The sequence below is a fragment of the Xenopus laevis genome, chromosome 1S, assembly GCF_017654675.1.
Source record: "Xenopus laevis strain J_2021 chromosome 1S, Xenopus_laevis_v10.1, whole genome shotgun sequence".
Classification (NCBI taxonomy): Eukaryota; Metazoa; Chordata; class Amphibia; order Anura; family Pipidae; genus Xenopus; species Xenopus laevis.
This window is the reverse complement of record NC_054372.1, coordinates 194,813,001-194,838,422: the sequence shown is the minus strand read 5'-3', so window position 1 is coordinate 194,838,422 and position 25,422 is coordinate 194,813,001. Positions and strand designations below refer to the sequence as shown.

The window sequence follows — 25,422 nt, the reverse complement described above, 5'->3', positions numbered from 1 at the left end:
CAATTTCGCGATTTATCATACTCTGGCCCTTTAACAACTTGAATTATTATTATTCGCTGCCTAAAACCTGCCGAGTTCATGTATAAGTCAATGGGAGAGGACCAATTTGGACATGTTAGTAGCCTTCCTGACATTCGAGGTTTTTTTTGGAGAAAAAACTCAAATCGAGTTTAGTCTAATTCGATTTGAATTAGATCGGGAATATTCGTCCAGGTTTTACATATTGAATTTTTTTTATATAAATAACCCCCAGTCGAATTTCAAAGTATCAGTATAAATTTAATAGAGTTTTAAAAAAACTCGCATGAATTTGAATGAATTTGAAATTCAACCTTTAATAAATGTGTCTCGTAATGTGTTATCTCTTTTAAGACCAGCTTACTACTAGTGTTGACAGAGGTGAGAAGTTTCGTGCTGAATCGAATACAAGAAATCTCAGGGCTCGTCTATGTTACTATGACTTTTTGCCATCCCATAATGTCAATTTTTTAAAGGGATACTGTCATGATTTTTACGATTTGGTTTTTATTTCTAAATTACACTATTTTCACAGCAAATAATTCACTCTACAATATAAAAGTTCATTTCTGAACCAGCAAGTTGTAATATTGGTGCGTAGGTGCATCTCAGGTCATTTTGCCTGGTCATGTGATTTCAGAAAGAGCCAGCACTTTAGGATGGAACTGCTTTCTGGCAGGCTGTTGTTTCTCCTACTCAATGTAACTGAATGTGTCTCAGTGGGACCTGGATTTTACTATTGAGTGTTGTTCCTAGATCTACCAGGCAGCTGTTATTTTGTGTTAAGGAGCTGCTATCTGGTTACCTTCCCATTGTTCTTTTGTTAGGCTTCTGGGGGGGAAGGGAGGGGGTGATATCACTCTAACTTGCAGTACAGCAGTAAAGAGTGACTGAAGTTTATCAGAGCACAAGTCACATGACCGGGGGCAGCTGGGAAACTGACAATATGTCTAGCCCCATGTCAGATTTCAAAATTTAATGTAAAAAAAATCTGTTTGCTCTTTTGAGAAACGAATTTCAGTGCAGAATTCTGCCAGAGCTGAACATTTTTTTCCCATGACAGTATCCCTTTAATGTTTGGTACTCTGTTTCATTTTATTTATTTTTTTCTGTGATCATTTTTCTTGTCACTTTATTTAAAAAAAAAAAATAACATTTGCAAATGATAAAATGGTTTTATTTCTTGGATTTGATATGAACTGGAATTTTCTGTGAAGGCAGAGAAATTTCTGTCATGTGATGGGACTGACTATACTTGCATAAGGCATGCTAACACTGGTTATTCACAGCTTTTATAATTGTTCTCTGCTTGCTTGCTTCATGATTTCTTACCCCATGGCCTCAATGTCTTTAAAGCTGGCTTCAGTCGTGCCGGGGGATCTGCAGGAGCGACCAGGGATATCCCGGGAATGCTTGAGAGGGGCACCGTGTGGGATAGAAACTGCATAGGCAATGTCCTAGAAGAGGCCATGAATTGTTTTGCGGAGATGCAGAGACAGACAGAAGAGAAGTTCCGTTTGTGGATAGAGAAGTTGACCCGACTGGACACAGATGAAGAAGGCAAACAGCAGCTGGAGCCAAATGAGGCCAAACTTCAAATAGTTGGGCAAAGGCTAACACCCAGCAGTTCATCCGTGCCAGAAAGCCCTGTATTACCAAGTTATCAGAATGTCGACACGTTAGATTTCCCATCATTAAACAACAACAACAACTTCCCCCCACCCTTCCCAGAGAATGGAAATATAGGGGAGCAGGAATTGAATCCATCCTAGGCCCTTGCTGGATCTCTGTTGTTTACCCCTCAACTTGCACTAACCGAGTGCTCTTCTCTTTATTGATTTATATTTTCTTAGGCATAGGCTGAAAATACCAATTATCTAACCAAAGCTCGGCCTGATTCAGCTTATGCTGTATCATCATCATCATCATCATCGAGAAGCTTTGACATAAGCTCCTTCCATACCCTTCTGCTCCTTTTGCATGCCAGTAGACTGACATGGGGGATGGCGAAAGCCCAAAAAATGCACAAAAGGCTATTACCTTAAAGGAACAGTAACACCAAAAACTGAAAGTGTTTTAAAGTAATGAAAATATCATGTAGTGTTGCCCTGCACTGGTAAAACTGATGTGTTTGCTTCAGAAACACTATTATAGTTCATATAAACAAGCTGCTGTGGAGCAATGGCGGAAATTGAAAAACGGCTAAATGGCACAGGATAGATAATGGATAACAGATAACACCATTAGACAGACAGAGCTTATCTGCTGTCTGCTGTGTAACTTGAGCCTTTTCTCCTTTGAATGGCTGCCCCCATGGCTACACAGCAGCTTATTTATATAAACTATAGTAGTGTTTCTGAAGCAAACACAGCAGTTTTACTAGTGCAGGGCAACACTGCATTATATTTTTATTACTTTAAAACAATTTAATTTTTTGATGTTACTGGTCCTTTTTTAAAGGGGATTGATCGTGAAAATGAAAATTTAATATAAGCTCCAGCATAATGAAATAAGAATCTTTCTAAATACAATCAATTAAAAATTCTGTACTGTGCCTTAATGCTAGAGCTGGGTGTCAGATAATCATTGACAGTTAGATCCAATATATCTTATAGGGGGGGGCTCCTTTTGCCTAGAAGATGTATTAGAGCTCACTCTATTAAACTCACCAGACATCATGTCTCTCTACATGCAGGATTTGTGCCAAATGCAGTTATTTTTAGTTTTGTTTGTACTGGAATCCGTTATTTGAGTGAGCTCTAATACATCTGCTAGGAAAAGAGCCCCCCTTCACTATCATTCTCTCTCTTCATTCTGTCTTCATGCAGCAGTTGGGTGTCGATATTCATTGACCGTTCGATCCAATATATCTTATAGGGGGGACTCCTTTTGCCTAGAAGATGTATTAGAGCTCACTATTAAACTCACCAGACATCATGTCTCTCTACATGCAGAATTTGTGCAAAAGGTAGTTAGTTTTAGTTTTTTTTCTACTGGAATCGGTTATTTGAGTGAGCTCTAATACATCTGCTAGGAAAGGAGCCTCCCTATAAGATATATTGGATCCAACTGTCAATGAATATCTGACACCCAACTGCTGCATGAAAAGAGAATGAAGAGAAACAGATGTCGAGAGAGGAATAGTGAAGATAAACTTGATTTCAGAAACAATACAGATATTTAATTGATTGTATTTACAAAGTTTCTTATGTCGGTATGCTGAAGCTTATATTAAATTTTCATTTTCGGGATAGTTTCCCTTTAATATTGCCTGTTACACAGTATGTGGTATTTTGTTCCAGCGCTGCGAGTGCAGAAATCCAGGGATCTGTAACCTGTGGTGCTCTTCAAATGCCATTGTTGGAAATCATGAAAACTGTAATCAACATTTGGCCATTAGCTATAGGTTATTGGATTTATTGGTGCCACAGGGGTGTTCAACCCTACACTCCTCCAGCTGTTAATCCCTTTATTGGCCTTATTTTAAAGGGGTTGTTCACCTTCAAACACCTAGTTGCTTTCAGATTTCAGACTTTTTCCAACATCTTTTACATTTGTGACTTTTTAAAAAAATTTTACATTTTGTGTTTTTTTAATATTGTAGTGGAAAGTTACATTTTTCACCTTCTGAAGCATCTCGGGGTGCTTTGTCCCTGTTGAGCAGAATCCCTGAGTTTCATTAAAGGCAGCTGTTAGACTTGATACAGTAGTTGCTGATATTTCACAGATGCTGCTGAGAAAAATGTATCCACTAATTGTATCAACTAATTGTAAATTGTAATTGTAACAGTTCAGAGTCTGCGCTTGAATTACCGAGCTGCCAGACTCAAACACCAGAGACACGAACATTAATCTTTGAAGTTAGATTTTGAAAAAACGGTTAAATAGAAAGTAACTGAAAAAAGTCTTTATTTCTGGGGAACAATCTGAAAACAGTTGAACTGAAAAAAGTGTTTGGAAGGTGAACAACCCCTTTAGAGTCAGGGCACAGGCTCAGATTCAGGGAGATTAGTAACCAGAGACAAATCTCCTTTTCTTTGGGGAGACTAATCTCCCCGAACTGCCTCCCGTCGCCTAGACTGTAAATTGTCTGCAGGATGGCTTAGTTTTTCGAAGTCGCCTGTAGTTTCCTCGTGAGTGCCATCCCGCTGGCGATTTACATTCTATCCAGCGGGAGGCAGTTCGGGGAGATTAGTCACCCAGAAGAAGAGAAGATTTGTCGCCGGGCGACTAATCTCCCCAAACTGCCTCCCGCTGGATAGAATGTAAACCGCCGGCAGGATGGCACTCGGAGAGCTTTGTTTACCGAGGTTGCTTCATGAGTAAACTTCGGGCGACTTCGGGAAAACTAATTGCTCCGAGTTCCATCCCGCCAGTGATTTACATTCTAGCCAGCAGGAGGCAGTTTGGGGAGATTAGTCGCCCCGGAAAAGAGTCACCAGGAGACTAATCTCCCTGAATCTGAGCGTGTGATCAGACCCTTTAGGGTTTCTAATTGACAAACAGAGAGCCTCTCATCCTACACACCCTGGTCTATGTTTTAAAAGTATCTGTATTGTTATTTTTTTTATCCAGTGTCCTGCACCTGCTACTAAGCTCCATTGAGACTCCCTGACTATGCTGGGCGCTTTATATCTGCACTACTATAGGTTGGGGATCCCTGCCTTTTTATTTTAATGTAAAGCTATGCATTATAACACTTATCTTGCTCCTGTGGGAAAGTATTTTGTGTTCCTTGTCTGGGCTCCGATTCCTTTTGCACTGGTTTTGATCTCTCTAACAATACCTTGCCGTGTTTATCAATAGCTTTACATCAGGAAACCATAGGCAACTCCCTGTTCAGAAGGTTAACACATAGGGGGGGAATTCACAAAAAAGGAGAGAGGCCATTTTTTGGAGTAAAAGTGTTGGAAAACTGGAATAAAATACTTTCTCCATATTCACAAACAGAAATCCTCCGAAAATTCCGACTCAACCGCCACTTTTCATGTCTTAGTGAAAGAAAGTCAGTTTATAGACACTTTTATGAATTTGTCTTTCACACAACATAGAAAATTGTGCAAAAATGACATTTTAAACGATATTTTCTCCCGACACTTTAAAAATGGAGTAAAGCTCAGTTTAACTGTTCCCCTTGTGTCCGATCAATTCTAAAATAATCTGCTCTTCTTTTTTTCACCCAATCTTCACTTCACACCTTGTAGGTGCCCCATTGGGGAATTATTATCATATTAATAGGGATCAGCATTTTATAGTCAGGGCACAAATTTGTGTCTAACCCTATAGGTGTAAAAGCCTCATTAACAAAACAAATAAAACACTGATTAAACAAATTTTACATAAACATCATTTTACTAGTGTTAGCCTAATGAATGAGGCAATATTAGCAATTGGAGTGAATATATTATCTAAAGGAAAAGTAAAGCCTCCCAGGCATTTTTTTTATTTTTAGCAGCAATTAGATACTTGACCTAAGATAATAAAACATATTTCTGATACAAATCCCAATATTACGCAAAATGGCATTTCTTGTATTTAGACCCTTGTATCTTGTTACAGAAATAAAATTACACAAACATGTAGGCTGATTTAGAAAGCCCAGGTTATCCTGGAAAAAATGATGTATAATTTTCTCAGGTAAAATAAAGCCCCTCCCTCGGAAATGCCGATTTAATGTCTGACTGACAAGTTTAATAAATTAAAGACAAATTCAGAAAAAAAGTGTGAAAGACAAAATCTGAAAACTGTCTGTTTAAAAGACGAAGTTACAAAAGTGGAGATTTTGTAGGTTTGTTCATTTAGTGGGAAATCTGACATTTTTATCTCCACTTTTATTTTGTCTGAACATCACCACTTTTGTGAATTCCCCCCATAGTGTGACCAATAATAAAGACTACAACCCCCCTATAAAGTTCACTTCATAAACCCGGGAACTGCTTCAAATGAAGCCACAACCCACTGGCCTTTTTCTACTTTAATGGTTTTAGTTTGAAAATTGTAGCTGCTTATGACAACATCTTCAGGTTACTCCAATGTGTATCTGTACAGGTAACAAAATACTTCCACCCTGGAGCACCTTGTGTTTTTAGTGTTTTAATTAATATAGTTATGGGCAACCTGCAGTTATCCAGCACTGGGGAAGGAATTGGGAGTTATTGGTTGGCATTATCTAACTGCTGATTACCCATGCCTTTTACTAATAGCTTCATTGATTCAGTAAATGCTGGGTGTCCTCATTTACGGCTGGTTAGATATTGAATGATTTAATTGTGAGCTCCTCAGTCTATTTCCTGGCTGAACACAACACACTCATGCTTTCTGTCCCTGGTGGTTTCACCTGCTCTAACCGGTTGATTTCTGCAATTGCAATTTGCTGCTGACACACAGCATGGTTGGGTTGTTTGCAGTAGGAAGTCCGCCAATAAGCCATTTATATGTCTAAAATAGATGCCAAAAATGATTATTAAATATCCACTACAGGTTGGGTGCATGTTAATAATAATAATGAGCCTTTAGGTTTAAAATCCTCACCAAAAAAAAAAACACAATCCCCTTTTCCATTGACACTTAGGGGCATATTTATCAAGTCCACCAATTGACTCCAAATAGATTTTAGCAGGTCCCCCATAGGCTAAAACAGCAATTCGGCAGGTTTCAGATGGCGAATGGTCGAAAAGAGACAGTACATTCGAATTTTCAATTTTTTTTTCAAATTCGAATCGAATTTGTACTATTCCCTAGTCGAAGTACACAAAAATAGCTCGAAATACTAATTTTTTTCAATTCAAAAATTCACCTTGACCTTTGATAAATCTGCCCCTAAGTCCGACGCATCTAATGCTACGGCCTTAAAGGAGAAGGAACAGTTAAAAATAAGTAAGTTTTATCAGAAAGATCTATATAAATACACCAGTAAACCCTCAAAGTAATGTTGCTCTGAGTCCTCTGTCAAAAGAAACGGCACATTTCTTTCCTTCTATTGTGTACTCATGGGCTTCTGTATCAGACTAACTGTTTTCAGCTTGAGCATGCTCAGTTTGCTCCTCTCTCCCTGCTGTAATCTGAGCCCAGAGCTATGAGTGAGCAGGGAGAGACTCAGGCAGGAAGTGATGTCACAGCAAGCTAATATGGCAGCTGCTATCCTAAATAAACAGTGTCTAGAGCTAATTACTCAGTTATGGAAAAGCATTCTAAAGAATAAAAATGGCTTTCTAGCTTGCACTGTTGTGGCTAATCTATTGGCAATAAACTGCCTTGGTAGCTTTCCTTCTCTTTTAAGCGGCTACTCAATGCAGTAGTGCAGTGCTGCTTGCATAAATGCCCCGAGAAGATTGTTCCCAAATGGTCCCTATAGCTTGCTGCTGTCATTTAGTTTATTTTATATGTATAATCTACAAAGAATTCCCCTTTTAGAAACCTGTGTTTTTACCAGACTATGTCTAGAGATCCCCAGACCGTGACCACACTTTTGTCCGTATATCTCCCAGAATGCCACAGTTGCAATCGTTTTTTGGGGGCGGTTGGAGTGCAGCTTATTGTTCAACAGCAGCTGGAGGGCTGCGGGATGTGTCACAGGGCAATAAATAAAAATGTATATGTTAACTCCTGTTGTATAATCTTCATTCAGCCTAGCTGGTATTGTCCTGTGTTTATATGCATAGAAAATACAAATACAGCCCTTTATAATGGTATATGGGTTTGTAGCTTTCATTTGGATTCTACACCCTGTAACAGTTTGGATGGAGTCATTTCAATACTTTGTATCCTCCTGGTATAGATCTAAGCCAAGGTACAAGAAATGTTGTTTAGGCTTTAAACGAGCTTAATCGACCCCTAGATGTAACATTTACATAAAGGAAACCAAAAAACGCAAAACGAATAATGCTAGAGATGCTGTATTTGATATACTGAATTTACTGTACCAGCAGAGGGATTTAGTAACCCTATATACAGTAACCCTATAAGGATCCAGGCCTTCAAAGTTGTGCACAGGAGCTCACCATCTTGGGTCTTGTTAGGGGATCTTCTGTGTGTCCGTGGCACTGCACATGCTCAGCATCTTCTGGGCTATTGTTAGAGCTTATGGGCAGATTTATCAAAAAGTTGAATTTCGAATTTATGGGAATTGTTTATTACTGTAATAAATTTGAAAATACAACTGGAATGGGAGGTTCTTAAAGAAAAACGTCTAATATTCGATCGCATAGGAACGATCCAAAAATTCGATTTGTATTCGATTCGTGTTTTCCCTCAGAAAAAAACTCAAATGTCAAGGCTATTAACATCTTCAAATGGCTTAACGGACCTCTGCCATTGACTTCTATGTTTAGGTGCCCAATATTCAAATTAAGACTGTTTCCATAGTCGAGGTGTGATAAATCTCACATTCAAATCTAATTTAAAATTAGAATGTGTGATTTTTTGACACCAAAATTTTTAATTCAAATTTACTATTCGACCCTTAAAGGAGTTGTTAACTTTTAGTATGATGTAGAGAGTAGTATACTGAGACAATATGCAATTGGTTTTCATTTTTATTATTTGTGGTTTTTGACTTATTTAGCTTTTTATTCAGCAGCTCTCCAGTTTGTAATTTCTGCAATCTGGTTGCTAGGGTCCAAATTACCCTAGAAACCATGCACTGATTTGAACAAGAGACTGCAATATGAATAGGAGAGGCCGGAATAGAGAGATGAGGAATAAAAAGTAGCAATAACAATACATTTGTAGCCTTACACAGCATTTGTTTTTAGATGGGGTCAGTGACCCCCTTTTGAAAGCTGGAAAGAGTCAGAAAAAAAAGGCAAATAATGAAAAATGTATAGAAAATATATAATGAAGAGTGATTGAAAAGTAGCTTAGGATTGGCCATTCTATAACATGCTAAAAGTTAACGTAAAGGTGAACCACTCCTTTAATAAATCTGCCTCTAAGCTTAGGGGTCGTCAGGAAAACATCAAGCAAATTCTCCTCTGTCCTAGAAACATTGTTTTCAGCTGCCATGCAATATTAATCTAGATTAAATTCCCCAGGATTCGAATCGTGTTTCGGCCAGGATTCGGGCTTTTTCAGCAGGATTTGGCCGAATCCTTCTGCCCGGCCGAACCAAATCCTAACTTGCATATGCATATTAATGCAAATTAGGATTCGGCGGTATTCGGCCAAATCTTTCTCGAAGGATTCAGGGGTTCGGCAAATCCAAAATAGTGGATTCCCTGCATCCCTACTCGTGACTTTTATATTCTATATACACTGCATATATAACATAGGCAATTGCTGGCAGCTCAGGGCATGTTCTCTGAATCCACAGAAAAGAAGATGAAAATCTCAGATTTTCACCATTTAGGGGGTTATTTATCAAAATCCAATTTTTTCTCCTATTTTAAATAAAAAAAAGTTGAAATACTAGAATCATGATTTACCCTTATTTATTATTACAAAAAAACACAAACTGTGACTTTCGGATTGTCGCTGCAAAAATCTGAATTTTTCCAGATTTGACACACGCAAAATCAGAATTTTTTGGATTTGACACCTGCAAAATTAGAATTTTTATGGGTTTGCCCCCTGAAAAATCAAAACATTTTTACATTTGATATCAGAATTTTTTTCATCCCCAAAAAGTCAGAATTTGTCAAGATACGACGCCGGAAAAGTATGATTGTTTTTTTGATTTGACTCCCAAAAGTCTGAATTTTTTGGATTTGACGCCGGAAAAGTCTGAATTTTTTGTGATATCGCCAGAAAAGCCCAAAATGTTTGGATTATCATACGAAACCCAGTGCAGACAATAATCTCTTCAAATTGCAAATAGGACCTCTGCCATTGACTTGTACAGGACCTCGACAGGTTGAATACGGAGTATTTTCAGCTTCAGACTTTTTGCATCCTCGGGATATAATAAATCTTTAAAAATTCTAGGCTATTTTTTAGAGCAGGGAGGGAAATCATGTGACTTTTTGTCCCAAAACAGGGAATTAAAAAAATATTTTCCCCTTCCCACCCCTAATTTGCATATGCAAATTAGGATTCTGTTGGGTGTTCAGGCGAATCTTTCATGAAGGATTCTGGGTTTCGGCTGAATCCAAAATAATTGGTATCATCCGTCGCATATCATTTATGTGATTTATTATTTTTTTCCCTATGACATTGGAAAATACGATTTTTCACCCTGGTTCTGGATATGTTTAACCTAATATTATTGTTTTGTGCCAAGACTGCATTGTTCATAAACATAGTCACAACATTACACTGCACCCAAATGAAATAGTTTCCCTTCAGTTTTCTGCTTTTCATCTGAATCCTGGATGACTATTTGGGATCAGTTATCTGCAAACCCGATATCCAGAAAGCTCCCAATTACGGAAAGGCCGTCTCCCATAAACTCCATTTTATCCAAATAATTCAAATTTTTAAAATCGATTTCCCTTTTCTCTGTGATAATAAAACAGTCGCTTGTACTTGATCCCAACTAAGATCTAATTAATCCTTATTGGAGGCAAAACCAGCCTATTGGGTTTATTTCATGTTTATATGATTTTCTAGTAGACTTAAGGTATGAAGATCCAAATCCGTTATCTAGAAACCCCCAGGTCCCGAGCATTCTGGATAACAGGTCCAATACCTGTACTACAAGAACTTTTATGGCTTAAGATTAAGGGGCAGATTTATCAAGGGTCAAATTTGAAAAACTTCGAAATTCAAAAAGACCAACAAAATTAAATCGAAGGGTTTTTTTGGTCGAAGAGGTCTGTTTTTGATCGAATTGGAATAGTTCGAATTGAAGTAATGGCGCAATTGCATTAAAAAAAAAACTTTGATTTTTCAAAGTCCACCAATTACTCCAAAAAGGTTCTAGGAGGTCCCCCATAGGCTAAAACAACAATTCGGCAGGTTATAGATGGCGGATGGGCGAAGTCGAAACTTTAAGATACAGTACATGATAAATTTTCAAATTCTTTTCAAATTTGAATTGAATTTGGACTACGGAGTACACAAAAATTAGCTTGAAATTTGATTTTTTTTTTAAATTAGAATTTTCCCTTCGACCTTTGATAAATCTGCCCCTTAAAGCCCAATTTTTTTAAGAGGAAACTCCATGAGGAAATGGGTCCCCTAGAAAAATTTTAAAAAACAAAAAACATAATTTTATTTTTCCTGGCGAATATGTTGATGTAAAAATAATTTTGGTTTGGGTTCCAATTTAATATGAAAATATTAAAAGAAATACAGTAGTACAGTAGTACTCAAAAGAGCAAACAGATTTTTTTTATATTCAATTTTGAAATCTGACATGGGGCTAGACATATTGTCAGTTTCCCAGCTGCCCCAAGTCATGTGACTTGTGCTCTGATAAACTTCAATCACTCTTTACTGCTGTACTGCAAGTTGGAGTGATATCACCCCTCCCTTTCCCCCCAGCAGCCAAACAAAAGAACAATGGGAAGGTAACCAGATAGCAGCTCCCTAACACAAGATAACAGCTGCCTGGTAGATCTAAGAACAGCACTCAATAGTAAAATCAAGGTCCCACTGAGACACATTCAGTTACATTGAGAAGGAAAAAAAGCAGCCTGCCAGAAAGCATTTCTCTCCTAAAGTGTCGGCACAAGTCACATGACTGGGGGCAGCTGGGAAACTGACAATATGTCTAGCCCCATGTCAGATTTCAAAATTGAATATAAAAAAATCTGTTTGCTCTTTTGAGAAATGGATTTCAGTGCAGAATTCTGCTGGAGTAGCACTATTAACTGATGCGTTTTGAAAAAAAAATGTTTTTCCCCATGACAGTATCCCTTTAACTTGCATTCTCAGCGTAGAGTATTTGTTTATCTTGAGTAAGGAAGACACTTCTTCTTTGCTCTTCATGCAAAGACAATGAAATAGAGTTCTACTTCTTTATAACACTAGGCACATTCTCTTGACCAATGTGCAGTAAATGAATCTGTTGTACTTCCAGGTGTCACGGTCTACAGGCTGGCTTTTTTTTTTAGTTTTAAAGAAGGAAAGGCTAAAAGTAAGTAAGCTTTATCAGAAAGGTCTATATAAATACACCAGTAACCCCTCAAAGTAATGCTGCTCTGAGTCCTCTGTCAAAAGAAACAGCACATTTCTTTCCTTCTATTGTGTACTCATGGGCTTATGTATCAGACTAACTGTTTTCAGCTTAATCCTCCAGGGCTAGGGCTTGAGCATGCTCAGTTTGCTCCTCTCTCCCTCCCTCCCTTCTCTGCTGTTATCTGAGCCCAGAGCTGGGAGAGACTCAGACAGGAAGTGATGTCACACCAAGCTAATATGGCAGCTGCTATACTAAACAAACAGAGAGAGCTTCTAGAGCTGGTTACTCAGGTATGGTAAAGGATTCTGCAGAATAAATCTAGTGTTATAGCTTGTACTATTGTGGCTAATCTACAGGCAATAAACTGCTTCGGTAGCTTTTCTTGTCCTTTAATGACTAACCTTGAATGGAATCTTCTAGAACAAAGCTAAAGTACAGTGGAACCCCGGTTTTACGTTACCCGGGGACAGCGTCAAAAAAGGCTGAAAATCTGGGGGGAAAAAGACGCCTGTTAGCTTGTATGGGACCAAGAACTGTATCAATTCTGGGAAAAAACTGAAATCTGGGTATGGAAATTCAGGGTTCTGCTTCTGGCAGTGAAGCTCAACCTGCATCCCTCCAGCTGTTCACCTTAATAGTACTGAGCAATCTGCATCCCTCCAAATGTTCATTTAAATTGGGGTGAACAATCTGCATCCCTCCAGCTGTTCATTTAAATTGGGATGAACAATCTGCATCCCTCCAGCTGTTCATTTAAATTGGGGTGAACAATCTGCATCCCTCCAGCTGTTCATTTAAATTGGGGTGAACAATCTACATCCCTCCAGCTGTTTACCTTAATAGTACTGAGCAATCTGCATCCCTCCAGCTGTTCATTTAAATTGGGGTGAACAATCTGCATCCCTCCAGCTGTTCATTTAAATTGGGGTGAACAATCTACATCCCTCCAGCTGTTTACCTTAATAGTACTGAGCAATCTGCATCCCTCCAGCTGTTCATTTAAATTGGGGTGGACAATCTGCATCCCTCCAGCTGTTCATTTAAATTGGGGTGAACAATCTACATCCCTCCAGCTGTTTACCTTAATAGTACTGAGCAATCTGCATCCCTCCAGCTGTTCATTTAAATTGGGGTGGACAATCTGCATCCCTCCAGCTGTTCATTTAAATTGGGGTGAACAATCTACATCCCTCCAGCTGTTTACCTTAATAGTACTGAGCAATCTGCATCCCTCCAGCTGTTCATTTAAATTGTGGTGAACAATCTGCATCCCTCCATCTGTTCATTAAAATTGGGGTTGGCAATCTGCATCCCTCCAGCCGTTCATTTAAATTGGGGTGGGCAATCTGCATCCCTCCAGCTGTTCATTTAAATTGGGGTGGGCAATCTGCATCCCTCCAGCCGTTCATTTAAATTGGGGTTAACAATCTGCATCCCTCCATCTGTTCATTAAAATTGGGGTTGGCAATCTGCATCCCTCCAGCCATTCATTTAAATTGGGGTGGGCAATCTGCATCCCTCCAGCCGTTCATTTAAATTGGGGTGGGCAATCTGCATCCCTCCAGTCGTTCATTTAAATTGGGGTGAACAATCTGCATCCCTCCAGCTGTTCATCTTAATAGTACTGAGCAATCTGCATCCCTCCAGCTGTTCATTTAAATTGGGGTGAGCAATCTGCATCCCTCCAGCTGTTCACCTTAATAGTACTGAGCAATCTGCATCCCTCCAGCTGTTCATTTAAATTGGGGTGAACAATCTGCATCCCTCCAGTTGTTCACCTTAATAGTACTGAGCAATCTGCATCCCTCCAGCTGTTCATTTAAATTGGGGTGAGCAATCTGCATCCCTCCAGCTGTTCATTTAAATTGGGGTGAGCAATCTGCATCCCTCCAGCTGTTCATTTAAATTGGGGTGAACAATCTGCATCCCTCCAGTCGTTCATTTAAATTGGGGTGAACAATCTGCATCCCTCCAGTTGTTCACCTTAATAGTACTGAGCAATCTGCATCCCTCCAGCTGTTCATTTAAATTGGGGTGAGCAATCTGCATCCCTCCAGCTGTTCATTTAAATTGGGGTGAGCAATCTGCATCCCTCCAGCTGTTCATTTAAATTGGGGTGAGCAATCTGCATCCCTCCAGCTGTTCATTTAAATTGGGGTGAGCAATCTGCATCCCTCCAGCTGTTCATTTAAATTGGGGTGGGCAATCTGCATCCCTCCAGCTGTTCATTTAAATTGGGGTGAACAAGCTGCATCCCTCCAGCTGTTCATTTAAATTGGGGTAAGCAATCTGCATCCCTCCAGCTGTTCATTTTAATTGGGGTGGGCAATCTGCATCCCTCCAGCTGTTCATTTAAATTGGGGTGAGCAATCTGCATCCCTCCAGCTGTTCATTTAAATTGGGGTGGGCAATCTGCATCCCTCCAGCTGTTCATTTAAATTGGGGTGAGCAATCTGCATCCCTCCAGCTGTTCATTTAAATTGGGGTGAGCAATCTGCATCCCTCCAGCTGTTCATTTAAATTGGGGTGAACAATCTACATCCCTCCAGCTGTTCATTTAAATTGGGGTGGGCAATCTGCATCCCTCCAGCTGCTGAACTTACTTGGACTCTCCATGTTCTAAATGTCTCAGCAGCCCCCAGAAAAGGAATTTTTTGCTTTGACTGTAACCGGGTAGATTGTAGATTAAATCTTTACAAAAATATGATATACCAGGCTTCTTACACTTGATTGGCCCGTTCATAACACCAGATGAAAGGATAATCTAATCTAATAGCAGTCAGGAATGAAGCGGAGCTGCTGGGAAATGGAGCTACAGAGCAGATCTCTGTTTAGGATCAGTCCTTTCCTCCCCTTCAATCAAAGTGTTATTGTATTTACAATGTTTATCTTTTTGCAACAATTCTGTAAGACCCCCACCTGTAACTACTGTAAGTTAGAAGAAATAAATATACGTTGCTTTTATGGATTTCTGACTCGTGACTTTGTTTCTTTGGGATACCTCTGAGAAGGGCAAATGAAGCCTCAAGTCATGGCAATGAATTCAACATTAGTACTTGCATTCTTGTACGTCCCAGTGTCTTAAAGGAGAACTAAAGCCAAACTAAAGCACTAACTAGAAATATAGTACTTTGTTTTGTGCTTCTGTACCAGCCAAGTTAGAGTCCTGCAGCGGGTCGGGTGCCCAAGGGTTAAACCTGCGGGTAGAAGTTCCAGTTGCGGGTTTAGACGCTGTTTTGCGGGTCTGACCGCGGGGCTTCTCAATAGCGATAATTACTCTTTTTTTCTGATCACTTCTACTTATGATGATGTCACTTCCAGTTTACAATGACAGCACTTCCTGATTCTTGATGGTCAGCGGGTCCGGGTTGCGAATAAGGTACTGGCGGGTCCAAGTGGGTAAGAATGCGGGTTGCGGGTACGGGTTCCAAAAAATGGACCCGCGCAGGACTCTAGCCCAAGGCAACCTCAGGCCTTTAGCAGTAAAGATCTGTGTCTCCAAAGATGCCCCAGTAGCTCCCCATCTTCTTTTCTGCTGATTCACTGCACATGCTCTGTGCTGCTGTCACTTACTGAGCTTAGGGACCCACTCACAATATACAGTACACATAGAATAGAAATGTCACAATATAAGGCTGATTAGTAATTAATACACATAATTACTACATGGCAGCACAGAAACCAGTGCAATTAGCATCAGAATTGAATAATCAGCAAACCTGTAGCATCAGCTTATATTACAGCCAGGGAAGCTCATTTTCTGCTGGATAATTAGTGACGAGCCCTAAGCTTAGCTTCTCAACAGCCAATCAGAGCCCACTGAGCATGTGAGTGTCACAGACACTTTCCAAGATGGTGACCCCCTGTGACAAGTTTGAAGTCCTGGATCATTGCTGCTATTGACAAGCTCAAACTTTAGCCTCGTGCAATAAGTTCACTATATGAAATATGACATTTTTAGCCACATTAATTTGTAGGGTTTAGTTCTCCTTTAACTGCAGTTACCCAGATGTTGGACTGTAACTCCCAGCACAATTTAAACCTTGATCTTTCTGTAATTTGGATCTTCATACCTTAAGTCTACTAGAAAATCATATAAACATTGAATAACCCCAATAGGCTGGTTTTGCTTCCAATAAGGATTAATTATATCTTAGTTGGGATCAAGTACAAGCGACTGTTTTATTATTACACAGAAAAGGGAAATCATTTTTAAAAATTTGGATTATTTGATTACAATGGAGTTTATGGGAGAAGGTCATTCCATAACTGAGCTTTCCGGATAACGGATCCAATACTTGTATATAAATAAATGAAGATCAATTGAAAAGTTGCTTAGAATTGGCCGTACTATAACATACTAAAAATTTACTTAAAGGTGCAACACCCCTTTTAAGAGTTAGAACCAAAGAAAGAGAGATATTTCAATTTCCTTTTGCAACTAATCCATTCAGAAAGTGCAGTAAATGTATTGGAAAATTGCTTAGATGTTTCCTTTTCTACCTTGCAGGTGTGTGTTATATTTCTATTTTAAAGGGATACTGTCATCGGAAAAACATGTTTTTTTCACACACATCAGTTAATAGTGCTGCTCCAGCAGAATTCTGCACTGAAATCCATTTCTCAAAAGAGCAAACAGATTTTTTTTTCTATTCAATTTTGAAATCTGACAGGGGGCTAGACATATTGTCAATTTCCCAGCTGCCCCTGGTCATGTGACTTGTGCTCTGATAAACTTCAATCACTCTTTACTGCTGTACTGCAAGTTGGAGTGATATCACCCCCTCCCTTCCCCCCCCCCAGCAGCCAAACAAAAGAACAATGGGAAGGTAACCAGATAGCAGCTCCCTAACACAAGATAACAGCTGCCTGGTAGATCTAAGAACAACACTCAATAGTAAAATCCAGGTCCCACTGAGACACATTCAGTTACATTGAGTAGGAGAAACAACAGCCTGCCAGAAAGCATTTCTCTCCTAAAGTGCCCCAGTCACATGGCAGCAGGGAAACTGACAATATGTCTAGCCCCATGTCAGATTCCAAAATCGAATATAAAAAAAAATCTGTTTGCTCTAGAAATGGATTTCAGTGCAGAATTCTGCTGGAGCAGCACTATTAACTGATGTGTTTAAAAACAAAAAAAAAATGTTTTCCCGGGACAGTATCCCTTATAGTTCATACTTCTGTTGGGATCCATAGCAAGTCTCTGTGGATTAGCCCAAAATCATGATTTGTTATTTTTTTAAGTTTCTCTTTTTTTTTTTTTTTTTAGATTTCTGCTTCTTGTTATATGTACACTTGTATGGGCACGGTCTGATGTTTATATTGCATGTTTTAATACTTTTAGGGGGTTATTTATCAAATTCCAAATTTATCTCATTATTTTTTTCTTTAATCTACTAAAATCTGCATGGGTTATTTACCCTTATTTATCAATAAATTTCCCCGAAAAATTCCAGTTCAGGAAAAAACTCAAAAAAAAAAAAAATCTTCTGAAAATTCAAATCTGAAGTTTTCCGATTTTCCGCCTGAAAAATCCGATTTATTTATTTTTCTAATTTTTTCCCGAAAACCGCAAAATCTTCAGATTATTGCTCGAAACCCAGCGCAGATCAGAATATCTTCGGGACTTCTCCCATTCACTTATATAAAACCTCCGCCTGTCTGAAATGCCGGATTTTCAGATTCTGACCTTTTCCATCCTCGGGGGAATAATAAATCCTGGAAAATTCAAGTTTTTTTTTTTTTTTCTTTCAATAAAAGTCCAAAAAAACAAAATTTTTCGAGTTTTTGGGATTCAGACTTTGATGAATAACCCCCTAACTGTCCCTTTAAAACTATGATGGGCAGCCACATGTTAAAACTATAGACTTTCCCTTGGACACAGAACAAAATATGTAAATATTTGTCACTTCCTGAAACATTTGTCTGATTTTTCCACTGACTTACAGTTCATCTAAGGGGCATATTTATCAGGGTCGAATTTTGAATTTTGAAAAACTTTGAAATACAAATTAAGTCGACTTTTTTTTTTTTTTTGGTCGAATATGTCCGTATTCGGCCGTATTTGAATCATTCGAAGCGAAGTAATAGCGCATTTGATCGAATTCGATTCAAAGTTTTTCCCAAAGAAAACTTTGATTTTTCAAAGTCCACCAATTGACTCAAAATAGGTTCTAGGAGGTCCCCCATAGGCTAAAACAGCAATTCGGCAGGTTTTAGATGGTGAATGGTTGAAGTCGAATTTTTAAAGAGACGGTACATGATAAACTTTGATATTCAAATTTTCTATTTTTTTTTTTTTCTCAAATCGAATTTGGACTATTCCCTAGTCGAAGTACACAAAAATACCTCGAAATTCCGTTGACCTTTGATAAATCTGCCCCTTGGTGTTCAGCTTTACAGCATATGAGATGGTTCGGACCAATTTTTTTTAGGGATGCACTGAATCCAAGATTGAGTTCGGAATTCAGCCTTTTTCAGCAGGATTCGGCCGAATCCTTCTGTCTGAACCAAAGTCTAATTTGCATATGCATTCGGTATTCCGCTGAATCTTTCATGAAGGATTCAGGCAAATCCAAAATAGTGGATTCGGTGCATCCCTAATTTTTTTTCGGGTGGGTTTGGCTTTAATACGAAATGCCTTTTGAAGCTTGTTACTGTGTTTCTTGTGCATGCAAACCCTGTACCTTTCTGTCTGCTCATTCTGTACATGTATTTAACCTATACGTGTATTTAACCTATACGTGTATTTAACCTATACGTGTATTTAACCTATACGTGTATTTAACCTATACGTGTATTTAACCTATACGTGTATTTAACCTATAAGAAGCTATAAGGTTTGCTGTTGGCAAGTGTGGAAGATACCAGTGTGGAGCTACAAAACTAAAAGACTTGTTTTCCCTTCTGATGAAGATTTGACGTAACCCCCCTTTCCGAGTGTATTTTCTGTGGGTAGGTGAGCGCATCCCTCTGCATGTGTATATACACATTTCCAATTATTTTCTGCATGATTCTATACACGGAGCTACAATTTGACACGTACAACACTTCTTTCCTAACCCGCCAGATTTCGACATGTTAAACCATTAGGAATGTTGACGTTTTTTTTGCACGTTTAAAACCAAAGAGGAGAACAATATCATTTATGTACGTGGAGATTATAATCTGAGTCCTGGGGCCGTGCTGTCGTTCCAGGACTAGTTTAGATTCGGCCGAACCCCCGATTCTTTCACGAAAGATTAGGCGAAATACTGAACCGAATCCTAATTTGCATATGGGAAGGGGAAACCGTTTTTTACTTCCTTGTTTTGTGACAAAAAGTCATGCGATTTACCTCCTGGCCCCTAATTTGCGTATGCAAATTTGGATTCGGTTCGGCCAGGCAAAAGGATTCGGCCGAATCCAAATCCTGCTGAAAAAGACCGAATTCCGAACCGAATCCTGGATTTGATGCATCCTTAGCAGGGACACAAGGGCAGATTCGGGGAGATTAGTCGCCCAGCGACAAATCTCCTCTTCTTCGGGGCAACTAATCCCCCCAAACTGCTTCCCTTGCCTTTCTGCCAGCTAGAATGAAAATCACCGGCGGGATGGCAGTCGGAGCGATTTGGTTTCTGAAGTCGCCCGAAATTGCCTCACGGGGAAACTACGGATGACGTCGGAAAAACGAAGCGGTTCGAGTGCCATCCCGCCGGCAATTTTTATTCAAGGCAGTTTGGGGAGATTAGTCGCCCGAAAAAGAGGAGATTTGTCTCCAGGCGACTAATCTCCCTGAATCTGACATTGTATCCCTGCCCTAGAGAGGTTGTTCACCATCCAAACACTTTTTTTTTTTTTTTTCAGTTCAATTGTTTTCAGATTATTTCCTAGAAATAAACAAATTTTTTTCAATTACTTTCCATTTTCATTTTTTACCGTTATTTTTTTCCAAATCGAAGTTTAAATTTTAATGTCTGGTGTTTTATCGCAGACTCTAAACCAGAGGTCCCCAACCTTTTTTACCAGTGAGCCACATTCAAATGTAATAAGAGTTGGGGAGCAACACAAGCATGAAAAAGTCCCTTGGGTGCCACATAAAGGCTGTCAATGGCTATTTGGTAGCCCCTATGAGGACTGGCAGTCTACAGGAGGCTCTGTTTGGCACTTCACTTAGTTTTTATGCAATTAAAACTTGATTTCTAGCTTGGAATTCAAAAATAAGCACCTGCTTTGAGGACCCTGAGAGCAACATCCAAGGGGTTGGAGAGCAACATGTTGCTCACGAGCTACTGGTTGGGGATCACTGCTCTAAACTGTTACAATTTTGCAACATTTAGGGGGCAGATTTATCAAAGGTCGAAGTGAAAATTCAAATAAATAAAAAATCGAATTTCGAGCTACTTTTTATGTGCTTCGACTAGGGAATAGTCCAAATTAGATTAGAAAATGTTGGTTTATCATGTACTGTCTCTTTAAAAATTCGACTTCAACCATTCGCCATCCAAAACCTGCCGAATCGCTGTTTTAGCCTATTTGGAGTCAATTGGTGGACTTTGAAAAATCAAAGTTTTTTTTGGGAAAAACTGAATTGTATGATTCGAATGCGCTATTACTACGTTTCGAATTAGATCGAAAATGGACCTATTCGGCCAAAAAAAACTTTAATTTCAGTCGGTGTTTTTGAATTGGAATTTCAATGTTTTTCAAATTTGAAATTCGACCCTTGATAAATCTGCCCCAAATTTGATACATTTAGTTGATACATTTCTCAGCAGCATCCGTGAGGGAATATTAGCAACTATTGTATCAAGTCTAACCCCAGAGATTGAGCAGATCAGCAGGGACAAAGATAAGAAATGTATCAACTAAATGTATCAATTTAGAGCAGTTTACAGGGTCGGCGACCCCCCCACCAGAGCTGCTTTAGAAGGTGAAAAATTAAACTTTACACTTCAATATTAGAAAAACAAAGAAAGTAATTGGAAAAAGTCTTTATTTCTGGTGATCAATCTGAAACCAACTGAACTGAAAAGAAAAGTTACGGTTGGTCTGGGTGAGAACATTTTGCAGGAAGACTTTATTCCTTGTTTGGTCAGATGATAAAGCATCAGCCAATCCATCCAACCACATCCAGGCATGTATACGGCCATCTTATAAGGGGCGGTTCACTTTTAACTTTGGTATGTTCTAGAATTGCCAATTCTATGCAACTTTTCAATTGGTCTACATTATGTATTTAGTGTTTGAATTATTTGCCTTCTCTTCCCAGCTTTCATATAGGGGTCACTGACCCCATCTAAACAAACAAATGCTCTGTAAGGATAACAACTTATGGTTATTGCTGCTTTTTGTTATTCATCTTTCTATATTCATACTCCTGACTTTTATTCAATGCATGATCGCTAGGGTAGTCTGGACCGTAGCAACCAGACTGTGGAAATTGGAAACTGGAGAACTGCTGAATAAAAAGCTAAATAACTCGAAAAACCATCGATAATAAAAAATGAAAACCAATTGCAAAATTGTCTCAGAATATCCCTCTCTACATCATACTAACAGTTAATTTAAAGGCGAACAACCCCTTATAAGGTTCTTATACTCCCTGATACTGGGGATGGAATGACCCTCAATGCCCCAGGCTGAAGCTCCGTATATATAAATATATAGTGAATAAAGTACCCCCTCTTGTAAAATATAAGGATATTATAAGTTACCGAGGAGTTTCATGACCATATAAAAACACGAGGCCAAAGGCCGAGTGTTTTTATACAGGTCATGGAACTCCGTATTATAATACACAAGTTTCAGTGAGTCATGTGACAGAAATGACATCAGAACTCACCGTTTATAACTGATGACATCAGAACTCACCGTTTATAAGGATATAATTTACAAGATATTCATGGCTTTTGTGTATTATATAGTGAATAAAGTACCCCCTCTTGTAAAATATAAGGATATTATAAGTTACCGAGGAGTTTCATGACCATATAAAAACACGAGGCCGAAGGCCGAGTGTTTTTATACAGGTCATGGAACTCCGAGGTAACTTATAATATCCTCATATTTTACAACTGGGGGTACTTTATTAATTATAATACACAAATTTTAGTGAGTCATGTGACAGAAATTACATCACTACTCACCGTTTATAACTGATGACATCACTACTCACCGTTTATAAGGATATAATTTACAAGATATTCATGGCTTTTGTGTATTATATAGAAATAATTGCTTGTGAGCATGCCAGTATTGTCATATTGTACTTGACCCTTGTATCTTCTGCACTAAACGTCTTACCAGCATCACTGAGGGGCATATTTATCGAGGGTCGAATTTCGAATTTGAAAAAATTTGAAATTTGAATTCAAAAACATCAACCGAATTTAAGTCAAAGTTTTTTGTTTTTTGCCCAAATAGGTCCATTTTCGATCGAATAGGTCCGTATTTGGCCGAATTCGAATCGTACGAATCGAAGGAATATTGCCTTCGATCTAATTCGAATCAAAGTTTTTCCCCCCAAAAAAACTTTGATTTTTTCAAAGTCCACCAAATGACTCCAAATAGGTTCTAGGAGGTCCCCCATAGGCTAAAACAGCAATTCGGCAGGTTTTAGATGGCGAATGGTCGAAGTTGAATTTTTAAAGAGACAGTACATGATAAATTTAGAATATGAACTATTCCCTAGTCGAAGTACACAAAAAATAGCTCGACATTCGAATTTTTTGAATTCGAAAATTCACCTTGACCTTTGATAAATCTGCCTCTGAATGTTAAAGGGAAACTATGCCTTTTGGAATAAATGTGCCTTAATGTATGAAATGTCACCTTGGTATGGCACAATATTGCTGTTCTGTACGTTGTATAGTCTGATCTAGGGATTCGGCCGAACCCCTGAATCCTTCGCGAATGATTCTGCCGAACCGAATCCTAATTTGCATATGCCAATTAGGAGTGGGAAGGGGAAAACATTTTTTACTTCTTTGTTTTGTGACAGTCACTCGATTTCCCTCGACCGCCCCTAATTTGCATATGCAAATTTGGTCGGGCCGGGCAGAAGGATTCGGCCGAATTTGAATCCTGCTGAAAAAGGCAGAAAGTTTAATGTATAGTTGTCCTTTTAAATAGGAAGGCAGTTATTCCTATGGGTATAGTTTCCCTTATGCTGCATAATGTTTTCATGATGAAATTGTGTAATAACTACAAGAGCGGTGGGAAAATTGGATTTATCGGAAGATACAGGCGACGATGTAGAACTTTATCTCCTTACCCAAAGGATTGTTTTATTTTTATTATTCCTTCCTGAAGACAACATGGAAGTAGCAACTTTGTGATTATTCGTGTGAATGATTTTACAGGATTAGACTTTTGGCAGGACTAATGGCAACACCCCTGACCCTTCCCATCTGAAACATTCAATAGAGATTAAATAAACATTGTTTTAATCAGACTCAGACTTGTTCACCAGTGCATTCAGCCACCCGTATATAACCAGCTTTCTAAGGTTGACCTGACAGGCACAGGTATGGGATCCATTATCTGGAAACCCATTATCCAGAAAGCTCCGAATTACAGAAAGGCCGTCTCCCATAGACTCTATTTTATCCAAATAATCCAAATTGTTAAAAATGATTTTCTTTTTCTGTGTAATAATTAAACATTATCTTGATCCCAACTAAGATATAATTAATAGTGATTGGCAAATTTCTCCCGTTTCGCTTCGGCAAAAAAATAGCGAATTTCCTGCGAAAAATCAGCGGAACTCAAAAATTGACGCCCGCTGCAATTTTGCCACCAGCATTAAAGTCAATGGGCGTCGAATAGTGTTGATGTGCGGTGGTTTTCACGCGAGCAACTTTTCCGACGCGCGTCAAAATTTTGCGGGAGTTTTGCAAATTTTTTCACTGGCGACGAAGCACGGAAATTCACAGCGAATTCACGTCAGGCGAATTTAACGGCCCACTAATATTAATCCTTATTGGAGGCAAATCCAGCCTATTGGGTTTATTTAATGTTTATATGATTTTCTAGTAGACTTAAGGGATGAAGATCTAAATTACAGAAAGATCCATTATTCGGGAAAACACCAGGTCCCGAGCATTCTGGATAACAGGTCCCATACCTGTAGTACCAGACAGACTGAAAGATGAATAACAGAGAAAAACGATGAAACCCAACCTCGCTAAAATTGTCTCGTCTGTATTGGTTGTACAGGTATGGGATCCAGAATGTTCGCCGCCTGGTGTTTTCTGGATAAGGGATCTTTCCATAATTTGGTCACTGTACCTGAAGTCTACTAAAACGACATTTAAACGAATTTAAACGCAACTGGATTGTTTATAACTTAGTTAGGATTAAGCACAAGGTACTGTTTTATAATAACAGAGAAAGGCGTAAGCAGGGAGATAGCCTTTCCATAATTCGGAACTTTCTGGTTTCTAGATAACAGATCCAATACCTGTACAGTCCATATGTTTCAGAAACACTGGTTATTAGTACCATACATGGATGGTTGCTGTTATCAATTTATCAATAAAGTTTTCAGTACGAAAATAAAACAAGCGTACAGTGACTCTCCTTTCTGGTTGCTGGTGGTCACCGACCCTAAAACTTAGATAGAGGGGAAATGGAAAGTCCTATTAGAATAGCACTGATATTATACTAAAGTTTTATCATAAACTTCCCCTTTAACCACCTGCCTTCTGTAAAATCCTGTAGTGAGGGCTATTAGGAAAGATGTGAGAGAGGTTTTTAATTTTATTCCTAAGCAGAAGAACATCAGCCTCTTTCTTACTCCTGACAACTTCCTTGACTACTTGCTGGTCAGACTGGTGGGAAACTGACCAGCAGGTGGCGCTGTTGGAACAAAATTCATTCATATTAACAGTACATGTATCCCTTAATATCTTGGAATTAAAAGAAAATAAATAATGAATGTAAATGACAAAAGTGCTTAGAATAAGCCCCCTCATCAATTTTACATTCACTTGTTTTAAAGGTTTACTTATCCTTTAAGCACAATTCTTCTATATCTAAATGAGTATAACGCACTGGTACGTTCTTATTTTTTTACACAAAATGTCTCCTTGAATCTCCAGTGTTTCAGCATTGGTCACAGTAGCCTTCTTTGCTGGTCTTTGTTGCCCATGCGAGTCCCTGGCTTTGGCAGCTGATATCGCTCATCAGTAAATCAGAATTAAACACATTGAGTGAAATGGTGAAACATGGACAAATGTTGACAATTGCTGTTTACGTTAAAGTGGACCCATCACCCAGACACAAAAATCTGTATAATAAAAGTCCTTTTCAAATTAAACATGAAATCCAATTTCTATTTTTTATTAAAGCATTCATAGTTG

At 38.7% G+C, this 25,422-nt stretch overlaps 1 protein-coding gene across 2 annotated transcripts in view; it reads left to right on the top strand.

The window, feature by feature from the left end:
• The window catches only part of c18orf25.S (chromosome 18 open reading frame 25 S homeolog), a 60,837-nt gene that overhangs the window by 25,976 nt on the left and 9,439 nt on the right, over positions 1–25,422 (top strand). The window contains exon 3 of one of the 2 annotated variants that reach the window (XM_018237079.2): positions 1,375–2,147. Within the exon in view, the coding sequence (XP_018092568.1) occupies positions 1,375–1,790 (416 nt within the window). The 3' untranslated portion in view covers positions 1,791–2,147. 2 annotated transcript variants of the gene reach the window in all.